This window comes from Austrofundulus limnaeus, unplaced genomic scaffold, assembly GCF_001266775.1.
Source record: "Austrofundulus limnaeus strain Quisiro unplaced genomic scaffold, Austrofundulus_limnaeus-1.0 Scaffold854, whole genome shotgun sequence".
Classification (NCBI taxonomy): domain Eukaryota; kingdom Metazoa; phylum Chordata; class Actinopteri; order Cyprinodontiformes; family Rivulidae; genus Austrofundulus; species Austrofundulus limnaeus.
In genome coordinates this window covers 2,927-15,810 of record NW_013953256.1, presented here as the reverse complement: position 1 = coordinate 15,810, position 12,884 = coordinate 2,927, and the positions used below count along the sequence as shown (strand labels likewise).

Sequence of the window (12,884 nt, the reverse complement as noted above, 5' to 3'; positions counted from 1 at the left end):
CATTAAATGTGCTTTTTTATGCTCTTTACACAGTCTATATCTCTGATCACTGCCTCCACTGCTAAGAAGCTGCTGATACTGAGAGGCCAGAGCTCTAAACAGGGAGGTGATGTCCTGCTGCAAAGAGGAGCCTTCACTTCACAACACTTCTTTGGTATTATTTCCAACCTCAAGTAAGTTGTGCATGCTGCTACTTTAAAACTACCGGTCAGGATCTTGTAATAGAGGTTTGATATGCATACCCTTCTTCTGTGTTTCAGGTGACTGAAGTCCTGTCCAGGCCCTCGTTAGAGCAGCCGGCCACACTTAACTGTTTCTTCTCAGAGGGACGGGAGCTGGAGTTTCCTGGGCCAAAGCCAGGAGCAGCAGTCACTCAAAAATCTTCTTAAATCTTGCCTGAACCCCACACTCCTCCTCGCTGACATGGATGGAGTCACAGAGTTCACTGAGAACGACTCTGAAACAGTTGTACCATCACCCTTTGAGCTCCTGGAACCTCCGACCTCAGGAGGATTTCTGAAGCTGTCCAAACCATGTTGTTACATCTTCCCCGGAGGCAGGGGCGACTCAGCTCTGTTTGCCATTAATGGGTTTAACATCCTGGTGGATGGAGGATCTGAGAAAAAGTCCTGCTTCTGGAAGCTGGTTCGACACTTGGACAGAATCGACTCTGTTTTGCTCACCCACATCGGTGCAGACAACCTCCCCGGCATAAATGGATTGTTCCAGAGAAAGATTGCAGAGCAAGAGGAAGAGCGTAACCAAGGATCTGGCTCCAGCAGTAATGGTGAATGGATGAAAAACCTCATCTCCCCTGAGCTTGGGATTGTGTTTTTTAATGTTCCGGAGAAGCTCAGGATGCCAGAGCCCACACTGAAAGTGAAACGAAGCATTGAAGAAGCATCGCTGACGTTGCAGTACCTCAACAAGCTCGGCATCACTCCTGAGCCGCTTCACAGGGTAGTCAGCAACACCATTGAACCCATCACGCTGTTCCACAAACTCGGTGTTGGAAAGTTGGACATGTATGTCCTAAATCCTGTAAAGGAAAGCAAAGAGATGCAGTTCCTGATGCAAAAATGGGCAGGAAATAGCAAAGCCAAGACGGGGATTATGATGTCAAATGGAAAAGAAGGAGAGATTTCTGTCCCCTATTTGACATCAGTCACTGCATTAATTGTTTGGATACCACACCGTCCGACAGAAAAGATAGTGCGGGTGCTGTTTCCTGGAAATGCACCGCAAAATAAAATCTTCGAGGGCCTTGAGAAACTGAAACACCTAGACTTCCTGCGATACCCAGTTGCTACTCAGAAAGACATATCATCTGGTGCACCACCTCCAATCATTAAACAAACTAAAATGAGATCAAGAACGGACAGCAAAGAGAGCCTCAAATCTTCCCCCAAACCTCACTCCAAAGCAACAAAGAAAGAAGCCACTGGACAGGAGGAAGAATTAAAGAGTGACACTGCTAAGGAGAATAAAGTTGAAAAGAAAGAAGAGAAAAAAGTCAAAAGTGACAGTTTAAAAGCCACCAAACAGCAGAAAAATAGCGAAGTGGCCCCCGGAACAGTCAAGACGGTCAAAAAGAAGACGTCAAAGGAAAAAACGTCCAAACAAGAGAAAGCATCTAAGATGGATGAAAAGAAAGACAAAGAGAAAAAAGAAACCAAGAAAGAAAAAGTAAAGAAAGATGAAACAATACGGAAGGAAGAGAAAAAGGAGAGTAAGTCAAAGGAGGACAAAAAGAAAGACTCAGTGAAACATGAACTGAGAAAAATCACCAAACCAGACTTGAAGCCACTCACCCCTGAAGTGAGAAAAACCCTGCACAAAGCCAAGAGTCAATCAAAACCCAAGACGGACAAAAATAAAACTGTTAAAGAAGAAGCAAATGAGAAAAAGCCAAGTCCCAAGAATATTCCAGAAAAAATTGCAGCGGCACCTCAGGCTGAGCGATCCGTCGTATCTTCACCCGAAGACCTCACAGAGGACTTTGAGGCTCTAAGACAGGAAGAGGTGCCCAAACAGAACACTGATTCTGTCCACAGTGATGTGGGGACTGGGTTGTCGGTTCATACAGACACTAAAATTTCTTCTCCAGCTCTACCTGATGACAAGTTCACATCCTCGACCATCCTTGAGCCCAAATTCTCCCTCAAACATGAGGAAGAAACCAAAGGTAAAGGTGCACCAGAACAGGGTATAGCTACTCAAAAGAAAGAGGTGACTGAAGGCTTTGATAAAAAGTATGAGGAAAAAATGGAGAAGTACGACAAATACTCTGTGAAGGAAAGTTTATCAGACAGGACAAAGAAAAGTGAGAGCTCAGAGGAAGAAGGGGATGTAATTGAAAAGGCTGAACTAGAAGATACAGAAGATGACAAAGTCTTAAAGTTTAAAACAGATGAGGGAAAAATAGACAAAACAGAAAAGAAGTGGGACAGCAAACCAACTGAGCAAAAATCCACAACAGCTGAAGCACCGATAACAGCCTCCGCCTCAGAGCAGTTCTCCTTCATTCAAGATGAGACCATTCCTGGGTACTCAGAGACTGAGCAGACAATCTCTGATGAGGAGATCCACGAGGACACAGAAGACAGGATCCCTCAGCTGCACTATGATGTGGCCTCATACGACATTTCTGTTCCTGATATCCCTGGGACCTTTGACTCCATGCATGGAATTAAAGAAATGAAGGGCTGTGCTATCGCAGATGTTGCAGATGTCAAGCCCAAAGCCTTTATGGGAGGTCATGAGCCTGAGCTTGCACCTTACCCTGCCATCATTGCTGCTCCTCTTGCTGAGGAGGAGCATATCTCCTCTGCAACATCCATCACAGAGTATGACAAACTGTCTTCCTTTGCCACTGAAGACCAGTCGATTGCCTCGGTGACGGCACCTCAGACCGAAGATGCTGGAAGGACTTCTCTCCTGCTGGACACCATCAACAGTGCCCCGTCACGTGCAGAGGCCGCCCCAGGAAAGGACTACCTCCACTCTGCAGGAACCATCTCTCCTACCTCTTCGCTCGAAGATGACAAATGTTTTAAGTCTCCTTCCTCTGATGAATATCAGCCCAACATTCCAGAGATGGAGGTTGAGTCAAACGTAAAATCAGTCCATGAAGAAGAAGAAGATGATGAAGACGAGGACGAAGACCAGACCCCAAATGTTGATATCCCTCTGGGTAAACTTCAAGAGGGCTATGAACATGCCGCCTCAATGATGCGGCTGGAAAAGGAAAAATCTCCTTCCGTCAGTCCCACATGGACTGCGAAGGAAAACCAGTCTCTCTTTGGTGCAGAGACATTCAAGACTCCTGCTGAAATGAAGCCTGTTTCACCCCCTCCATCCTTCTCCTTTCTACCAGAGTCCCACTCCAGGCAGGAAAGTGAGGAGAGATGCCTGAGTCCTGAGGACAGCACCATGAAACTGGCCTCACCCACACAGTCAATGCCCACAAGTAGCAGCTACTCTCCAACAGAAGAAAAAACATTTAGGACAGAAGAAAAAGGTGAAACAGCAAGTGATGTGAAAGCTGAAGTCCAGAAAACTGACAGATCTGTCACCATTTCAGACAACACCTCATTTATTGGCCTTCCAGGTGACAAAACCACATTTGAAGTGTCTGAAGAATCTGACGAAGACAGTGAGGATGAATATTACATCAAAAAGGAACTGCAACCAACTGTAAAAGCTAAGCTCATGGAAGCAAAAGAGGGTTGCTTTTTAGACGATGACTTCATGTTTGAGGGAAAATCTTCAAAGGTAGAGATAGAAGCTAAAAGTCCAGAGAAGTCAAAGGTGTCCTTTAGCACAACAGAGAAACCAAAACCACAAGTGATGTTTTCAGACGAAGAAGAAGATGAAAGAGAGGACAAATTTTCAAACAATAATGATAGAGCTGAGATAAAAGATGATACCATGAAAGAGCCAGAGAAAAGTGTTCATTTTAGTCTTCATGATTTTCCAGAGAAGGAGAGCAGAGAAAGGGTAGCATATACAAGACAAGACACACCATATGTGCATGGCAAAACTTTCTCCTACGGTGATCTTTATGACAGCAAAACAAGCTCAGAGGAGTCTGATTTGTATCGCCAAGACTCTGATGATAAGGTGGAGCAAGATCCTGTAAAAGGAGAAGTGGATTTGCACAAACATGAGCCTTTGGCACCAGTCATGACTGTGGATAAGATGTCGGAAAAGGAATCCACTTTGTCTTCATGGCTAGACTCCAAGAGCACTTCTGCCACTGATCAATTTGAAAAAGAGGCCAAAAAGGAAGAAGCATTTGAATACTGTCAAGCTAGCCGTTTCCCCTCTGTGGCTGACAGACCTGAAGCTTTGACCACTTCTTTGTCATCAGAGAAAGACTCCATTTTGAAAGGACAAAGTGACAGCACAAAGTCCCTGACGTTCTCCTCAGTGACACCTGACACTCTTGGCTACGGCGAGACAGGAGCATGTTTGGAGGTTGATATGCGAAAGCTAACGGCAAGAGACGAGGAGGATTATGATGATGATGAAGTGATTGATGACGATGAGGAGGAGGATGAAGGCAGCGTTGATTCTGATATGGAGAAAGGTACCAAAGAGAAGTCTGAGAAAGAAGTAAAAACTCCAATAAGTCAAACGTTTGGCTCAAATAGACCCGAGTTCATGGTTTCTATGGCTGGATATGGTTTTAACAGTCAAGGCAAAGCTTATATTAGCAGCAGCTCAAGTTCACTCACAAAGACTGAAGACAAAGCTAAGACTGATTCTTCGTTTGTCAGTGAAAAGCCAGTGGATTTCTCTGCTTATTCTTCAGAATTTGAATACTCGTATGGAAGAGATGAGAAAGAGTCGTTCTTATTGAATCAGACTAGAGAGACAGAAAAACAGGACTTTCCTTTGCAGTCAAGAGATGACAGTTGTTACCAAAGCGACAGAGCCAATCCTGAATTGGACAAACAGAAGACATCTGATGTTCTGCGAAAGAGCTCTCTGGAAACTAATTTTCAGTACACAACCACAGCTGGCCCTGGGTACTCCTCCTCTTCAGCCTACAGCTACTCTTCTTCCACCTCAGGCTCCCTTTCTACCAGCCGACAGTTTGGAGAGGAGTTAGAGACGCCTGCGTCTGCCGAGCCTCTCTTTGAGTACTCCTCCTTCAAAGAAGAACAGCCGTTTGTCATGGATTCTCCTCTCTCCAGCTCAACTGGAACCAAAGAAAGCTATCTGGAAGTTTCAGAGAAACAAGTGACAGCAACAAGCACAGCAGAGCCTAGTTTCAGTTTGGCTCGTTTCTCACCCCTCGGTCATTTTGATGAGGTTAAAACATCCCCTTCACTCTCATCCACAGTTGTTCCTGAAGACAAGAACAAACATTCAGCTCTCTTAGGTGCAGCTCTTGATAAAGGCCCTCAATCTGACTGTTTTTATAAGCCTGAGTGGTCTGAAGAAACTAAGCTGGACGCAGCTGCTGGATTTGGAACCTCACCAGGTCCCTTCTCAGACTTCTCGATGGACAAAGAGGCAGCCAGTGCCGCTCTGTTTGGCGTCACTTCCTCTCCTCGCCCTGATATTGAAGGCAAGCACTACTTTGAGGAGACTGACAGTAGCGAGGAGGAGGACGAGGAGGCGTACATGCGTGAAATCACTCGCAAGTCTCCTTCCAGTGGCCTGGCTGGAAGCTATCCATTTTCCGACAAGCCCGTCACTCCAGCAGCCAGTGAAAAGATGGGCGATACACTTCCAGATATTCTTGGCTCCTACATGTTAACACCTCTTCAAACCAGTAAGCCAGACAAAACCAATGGTTCCACAGAGGTCAGCGGAGGCACCAACCTCCCTGTTGGAAGAGTGGCTTCAGGCTCAGCCAAAGTCGATTCCAGAGAAGGAAGTTATGTCAGGAGTTCTTATGAGTGGGAAATTTCAAAGTCTCAGATGAGCATGGTGCCCGGAGAGTCCCCTCCCCATTATCGCCATGAGGAGGAATTTGAGGAGGAATGTGAGACGGAGCCGGAGCACCCCGCTCGTCCACTTTCACTCGCTTCAACCGATCAGCCATTTCACTCGCACTTCTACGCAGAAGAGTGCAGCCAAGGTGACCAAGATGAAGATGACGATGATGACAGCAATCAGGATGTTCCCGTAGGAGCAACCTCCTCTTACACTAGCCGCACTTCTCCTGGATACTCATCCTCCGAGCATAGGCAGCGCAAAGAAGACCTGTCGCCCTCCTTCATCAACCCCTGCACGCGGCAGTTCTCCACAGATGAGGATGAGGAGGAAGAAGGTTGTAGGAGTGATGATTCACAGGAAGGGGATGAGCATGACCTGTCAGTGAAAAGGAGAGCTCACAAACAGCCCCATCCTCAACAGTCCCACAGCAGGGACAGCAGCTCTCTGCACCAAGTCGGGGGGCTGTCAGCAGGGTTTGGTCTGGCCACAGAGGACACCCCGCCCACCTCCATCAGTGAGTCTCTAGCCTCCCAGTCAGACTCTGATGCCCCTCCAGGCACCGAAGAGTACCCGTCAGTCACTGGTGAAGGCAACATGGAGTCAGATGAGGATGGAGATTACATGCCTGTTGATAAATCGACCACAGGAGGAGGTAGCCATCACTCCGCCTCTAGGAGGAGCCAAGACCCCCCTCCTGCCCCCATAATGGACCCTTTCCCTCACTCTCCTCGCCCAGATGTTTGCATGGTGGACCCAGAATCCCTGGATAATAGCTCTTTTAAGAAAGAACCCAAAGCAAAGAGCTTGAAGAAGTCTTCAGGGAAAACCAAATCAGCATCTCCAGCTAGACGCAAGAGGTCTCCCATGCCAGTCAAACAAACCCCGTCTCCACGTAGTGCCTCGCTGAAGAAAAAAGAGGCAGACAAGAGCTCACGCATGTCTCGTCTGTCAGATGGTCAAGGCTCCAAAGATGATGACCTCTCCAGATCGAGCTACAACCCAGGCAAAGGGCTAACAAATGGTGTCAAGAGTAGCTCAGGTGAGTTAATTTAACCTCAAGCCCCATGCAAACAGCTTTTTTCCGTTTTCTATTTTTTTTAACTTCTTTTAACTTTAGATGGGTCAGTTGAACCTGGACATGTTTGGTAGAAAGCTAAAGCTAGAAAGCAGTTCAAATGACAGGCAGTTGAATCAGAAAGTAAGCAAACTGTACAAAATGGCATCATTGCAAATCTGTAAATTATGTTTTTAAAGCAAGTCAAAGTAGATGCCAAAATAGGTTGTAAAGTGTGTTGAAAGTTGTTTTCACTTGATTTTGAGTGAACGATCCAAATGAAGTCAAATAACATTTCTCATAATTTTATATAATATACAGTATATATGGTGACAAATAAATGTTTGGATAATCTTTCAAAAGAACAAACATTTAATAAGTCTTTTCAGTCAGGTAACAAAAAATAAATAACTTCTGGAAGTAAAAACTTCTGATTTCTTAACATTAATTAATGGTACCATCATGGTCTGTCCTGTGCAGAATGACAAAACACAAAATTATTTTTTTACTTAAACCTCTGTAACTTTGCTCCAGTTAATTTTAACAGCATGGATCTTCGCACAGGTGATGTCCACAAGTAGGTTTATGGTTTCCAAGAGTTTTTAGCCTGATTCATTATGGTTTTAAATAGCTTATATACTGTCTAATGAAACAATTATTCAGGTGAGAGTAAAAATATATGTGTTCCCTCCTCAATATCTCTAAAGCCACAGCAGCTGTTTTAATACTTACACTTCTGATGAAATCTCCAAAGTTTTAGCTTTATTTTGAGACCAAGATTATTTAAGTAGAGTTTGTAAGTTCTGAGATACACTTAATTACATTTCAGCATGGTATTTTGAGCACAAACTTCAGGAAAACCCCTTGGGGCTTAAGAAGTTAAAGTAAAGATTTTCTGTTTTTAGCAAGCAAAAACAAAAGTTAAAAATAAAGATCTTTTGTAATGTACCTCAGTGTTAGTGTTCTTAACAAAACAAGACGCACAGAAATAGAAATACTGTCTTTTTGCACCAAAGCAATGATTTGTTTTTTCCAGGTTCTCAAAAATCTGGCTCTCCAGCAGCTCTTGGCCTTCCCATTTATGTGGATCTGGCCTACATTCCCAACCACTGCAGTGCCAAGAATGTGGACCAAGAGTTCTTCAAGCGCATTCGCTCTGCCTACTACGTAGTGAGTGGAAATGACGCTGCAGGCGGGGAGCCAAGCCGAGCAGTCCTCGATGCTTTATTGGACGCTAAAGCTCAGTGGGGATCCAACCTACAGGTATAAAAGCAATTTACACCTTAAATTTCATTCCTATTTTTCTGTGTTGTATAAAGCATCTCAAAGTTGTACTTGAGTAAAGGTACAAGTATCTTATCAGAAAATTACTTTGGTAAAAGTTAAAGTCTCCTCTAAGAATATTACTTGAGTAAAAGTTTTAAAGTATCTGATATTTTTTGTACTTAAGCATCAAAAGTAAGTTTCTCACATAAAATTGTACTTCAGTATTAAAAGTAAAAGTATTGGGTAAAAATGAGCAGTTAGATTTTCAAAACTGACAATTATTAAGAGGTGATCTCACAAAAAATATTTTCCTGAAGGACAAAACGACTAAAACAATATGTTTAAATGTTAATATAAAACTAGAAGCACTCGGAGAGTGCAAACCTCCGCCAAGACCAATTTCCTCCATCCTGTAAGAGTTAATGCGCAAAAGCAGAGATGGAAACACATTTGCTGAATTAGTTGTGACGTAGTGAACATTTAAGCAGCAGTATGCACGGAATTTCTTCTCGGTGGAGTCCAACGTGAAAAAAAGTCAGACTCGTCACCTGACGTTATTCATGGTCAAACTGGTGTGGGATTAAGCTCCCAAGTTTTCATCAGTCACATTTCACCATGTAAAACATCTGTTTTATCTCCTTGTGTGAGTTTGTAATGGTTTGACTCTCTTTATAAAGTGCTTCCTGGCTCCCCCCGTCTCCAAACTTTGAGGCCCGGCAGCTCTCTGTTTACAAGCCTAGTAGAGACAAACTGTTTTGATTGGTTGTTTCAGAAATGTGGTGTGTTTGATGAAATGGGAAAAATAGGTTTCATGGTGCAGTCACGCACTTCCTGGTCACAAAATGTTCTGTAAATGTGCATATTATGGCAAAAATTATTCATCATTAAATCTGGTTTTAACATTACTTTTATAAATTTTGAAGTCCATGCTGTCCAATCAAGCTCATTGTTTTTTCAGAAGCCCTGTGAAAGCATCACAGCTTTGCCGATCTCAGAGTGTTAAAAGAAAAAAAATTGCTGTTTCCGCATCGTGATCCGGAACATCACCAAAATTTAACGGTGTGTTCCTTGGCCCAGTACCCACATGTGGTAAAAATGTCATGACAATCCGTCCACAGGTTTTTGAGTAATGTTGTCCACAGACAGAACGACAGACAGACATACCTGACCGAAAACATTACCTCGCCCTTGGCGAAGGTAAAAATCTTGGATGCATTAGTCTACCTGTTTCAGATGTAAATATACTGTGTGTATGTATTTATATAGAAATCACAGAAGGGGTTATATATCCTCTCAGGCCTGGGAAGGCCTTGGGATGAGGCAGGTCTGGGTTTCTCACCTGGACCTGTTTGCCTGTAAGACCAGTTGATCAAAGATAGATGGATGGTTTTTAACTTTATTTGGTTTTAGGTTTTATTGTCTTTTAGTTTAGTTTTGGTTATCCAGTATTTTTCTGTTTTTTTTTTTTTGTGAGATCCTGTTTAACTTTCATGTATCTTGTCAGTTTCTTGTTTTTCTCCTTTATCTTCTCGTCCTTTATCACAAATTGCTGCTTTCTAGCATCCTGCAGCCCTGCAACAGCCGTTCCTTTATCACGTGTAAAAACAAAAAAATAAAATAAAATAAAAAATAAAACGAGTTTTAAAAAAACCTAGTTGCATATAAAACTTGAACCAAAGCAGAACATGATCAGATTTCACACATATATTTGTTTAAATAACAGAAAGACTGCAATAAACAGTGAAGTTTATAATGTGAAAATAGAGAAATGAAAAGGCCGCACAGCTTCTTCTTTTTCCTGAAGATGGAGGTAGTTTTACATTTACCTGCACAGTTTGTGTGACGTGTTTGCATTCTCATCACCTTTTCTCTTTTTATTGTCTCCATCTCAGGTTACACTGATCCCGACCCACGACACCGAGGTGACTCGTGACTGGTATCAGCAGACGCATGAGAAGCAGCAGGAGCTCAACATCATGGTTCTGGCCTCCAGCAGCACTGTCGTCATGCAGGACGAATCTTTTCCAGCCTGCAAGATCGAGTTTTAAAACCCCTCTCCTCTCGCCGTCTTCTAGGCCTCCAGGATGTAGAGCTTTTTTATTATTATTATCATTATTATGTAATTTCATCAACTCTGATACAAACGTGTCTCTGATTATTCACACTGCTTGGAAAAGCAGATGCATATCTGGATAACGTTCCTGTTCAATGGTTTTTTTTGTTTCTGAACTTTCTGTGGCTTTCACTATGTGTACCAATGAGTCAGTATCAAGATATTAATCCTTTTGTTCATTAGTAATAATGAGAAATTTTCTCCTCTTTAATTAATTTATTTTAGACTCAATGATGAAAACATTTACTTTATCTGGTGAAACAACAGTAAAAATATTCTGGGTCATGGCAGAAGAAGCACAATGTTGAGCATCTTTTAATCAGAAGTTCCTGAACTTCTCAGATTCTGACCCACATATAAACCTCACATGCTGCTGGTTGAAGGATACAAATATTACTAATGATCTAATCCAGAGGTTCTCAAACTGGGGTCGCAGGACCCTTAGGCGTCCGCAAGCCCTGTCTTAGAGGGGTCCTCAAAAAATTGTAATAAATTGTTAATTTAGTTTTCGTTTTTAAAACTGCATATGGGGAACAACGCACTCATAAAACAAACATACAAACAAAAAAATAATAATATCCCCATGACATTTAGGCATTAAAATGACAGTAAATTATTTTTTAAACAGCATGGGGTTTATGAGGGGGTCCCTGGAAATGTTTCACCCTTGTGAGGGGTCCCCAGCCCAAGTTGGAGAACCCCTGATCTAATAAAATGAGCAAAACATCCATTTTACTCATTTACAATTAGTGTTTGTAGCTCTTGGAACAATTTAGAGAGAAACTTTTTCTATTAGCAATCAGTTTAAATCTGATCTCTAGAGATCACCTCGAGACTCTTTCCATCTTTGAAAACGATTGTCTTAAGAGGATGGTTCAGATTTTTAAATTGAGATTTTTTTGGAAAAGTCATGAACAATTTACAGCTTTAGTGTTTACACTGAGGAGCTAACAGCTAGCCGAAGATCAAAGTGCATTGCTGCTGCGTTAAAACACCTCTAATCTTGAGATTCACAGCGTAAATTATTTTATAATCTTTACACTGCCAATAATTTTATGTTTTGGTTATTTCCTTTCATAGATAATTTGTTTCAGGTCAGAATTAGTTTAATGTGAAATAGAAAAATGAATGTCAACTCTTTCAGGTTGGAGTTTAGCACCTGTTAGCTCTCTCCAGAGAAGACTGACTTTTAAGGACAGTGCTAAAGATGCTAGGACTAAAGCTTAAATAAAGCTAAGCTACTGAAGGACTCTCTGACCCCAAAAGCTTCTTTGAATAATTATCCCAGCTACAATGACAGACAACAAATAATACATTTATAGTATCATTTGTTGTCTGTCATTGTAGCTGGGATAATAATAACATTCTAGGGGGTTAAATTATTAATTTTAATTTAATAATCAGTTGTTAGTATGTTTATAGTTTTGGAGAATCATCATTACATTTGACTGAAGGGGTACTAGTGGTATGACAAAATGGCTCAGGTCTAAAAAGGTTGGGAACCACTGGTCTAAAGTCCTGAAACATTTCAGCACTTTCAGGACCTTGGACAGTTCCTTCAATCCTTCACACTGTTCAAGGTTCTGAAACATTTCAGCACTTTCAGGACCTTGGACAGTTCCTCCATTCCTTGACACTTTCTAAACCAGTGGTTCCCAACCAGGGGTACATGTACCTCCTGGGGTATGCAAGCATATTACCGGGGGTACATGGAAAAACCTCCCAGATCTGTAAAAAAAAAAACAAAGTAAAGATAGGACTGAGATATGTAGGGCCTTATGATTTCGGCAATGCAGAAATTGCACATGGAATCATGGAATTAACACAAAATGGAAGCCAGTATAAAATGTGGACTCTCAGAATTTGCTCATTTGGGGTGTTTGATGTATTTTGGACGCTGCTTCACCTGCCATTATCTGCTTTATTTATTTAATTACTTATTAACCTCAAAAGCAACATTTCATCTTTGTTTAATTTGAGTTGGAAAAAATGAAATTCCTATAATTAATTACACATTCTAGGGGGTTAAATAAATAATTCTCATTTAATAATCAGTTTTAGTACGTTATAGTTTTGGAGAATCATCATTACATTTGACTGAAGTTGTACAAGTGGTATGACAAAATGGCACAGGGGGTACACAAGTCTAAAACGGTTGGGAACCACTGCACTAGGTGACAATATATTGACAATGTATGAACTCAAATACAGCTGTGGGATGTCAATGATAAGACTTAAGAGAGCAGCATGGCAGTATGTCATGTTATCTGTTGAAGAATGTTCATGGGTTTATTGGGTTATTTTAGTGCTTTAGAATTAAGAGAGCTAAATATTTGAGTTAGAGTTTTAAGGCAAAAAAAAACTTTTGCTGTGTTGGGTTAGTGTTTGCTCAGTGTTGATCCAACATCACTAGTTCCTTCTAATTTGAGAGAGAGGGTTACAGATGAAACTTTTTATTTTCAAATTGATTAAAAAGATGTCAGCAACAGAAGACTTGTC

The 12,884-nt window shown here is 41.9% G+C and overlaps 1 protein-coding gene across 1 annotated transcript; it reads left to right on the top strand.

Annotated features, from left to right (window-relative positions):
• The first annotated feature begins 262 nt into the window (after nt 1–262).
• map1aa (microtubule-associated protein 1Aa) lies at nt 263–11,723 on the top strand. The gene is made up of 3 exons (XM_014029106.1): nt 263–6,991; nt 8,043–8,269; nt 10,165–11,723. The coding sequence occupies exons 1-3, from the start codon at nt 424–426 to the stop codon at nt 10,318–10,320; spliced, it is 6,951 nt and encodes a 2,316-aa protein (XP_013884560.1). The 5' UTR covers nt 263–423; the 3' UTR covers nt 10,321–11,723.
• Nucleotides 11,724–12,884: the final 1,161 nt, after the last annotated feature.

What these genes read in the sequence shown, in the direction of transcription:
- map1aa (XM_014029106.1), top strand. Translation starts at nt 424, where the DNA reads ATGGATGGAGTCACAGAGTTCACTGAGAACGACTCTGAAACAGTTGTA. An exon ending in TGGTGTCAAGAGTAGCTCAG is followed by an intron (nt 6,992 to 8,042) that starts GTGAGTTAATTT and finishes TGTTTTTTCCAG; the next exon opens with GTTCTCAAAAATCTGGCTCT. An exon ending in AGTGGGGATCCAACCTACAG is followed by an intron (nt 8,270 to 10,164) that starts GTATAAAAGCAA and finishes TCTCCATCTCAG; the next exon opens with GTTACACTGATCCCGACCCA.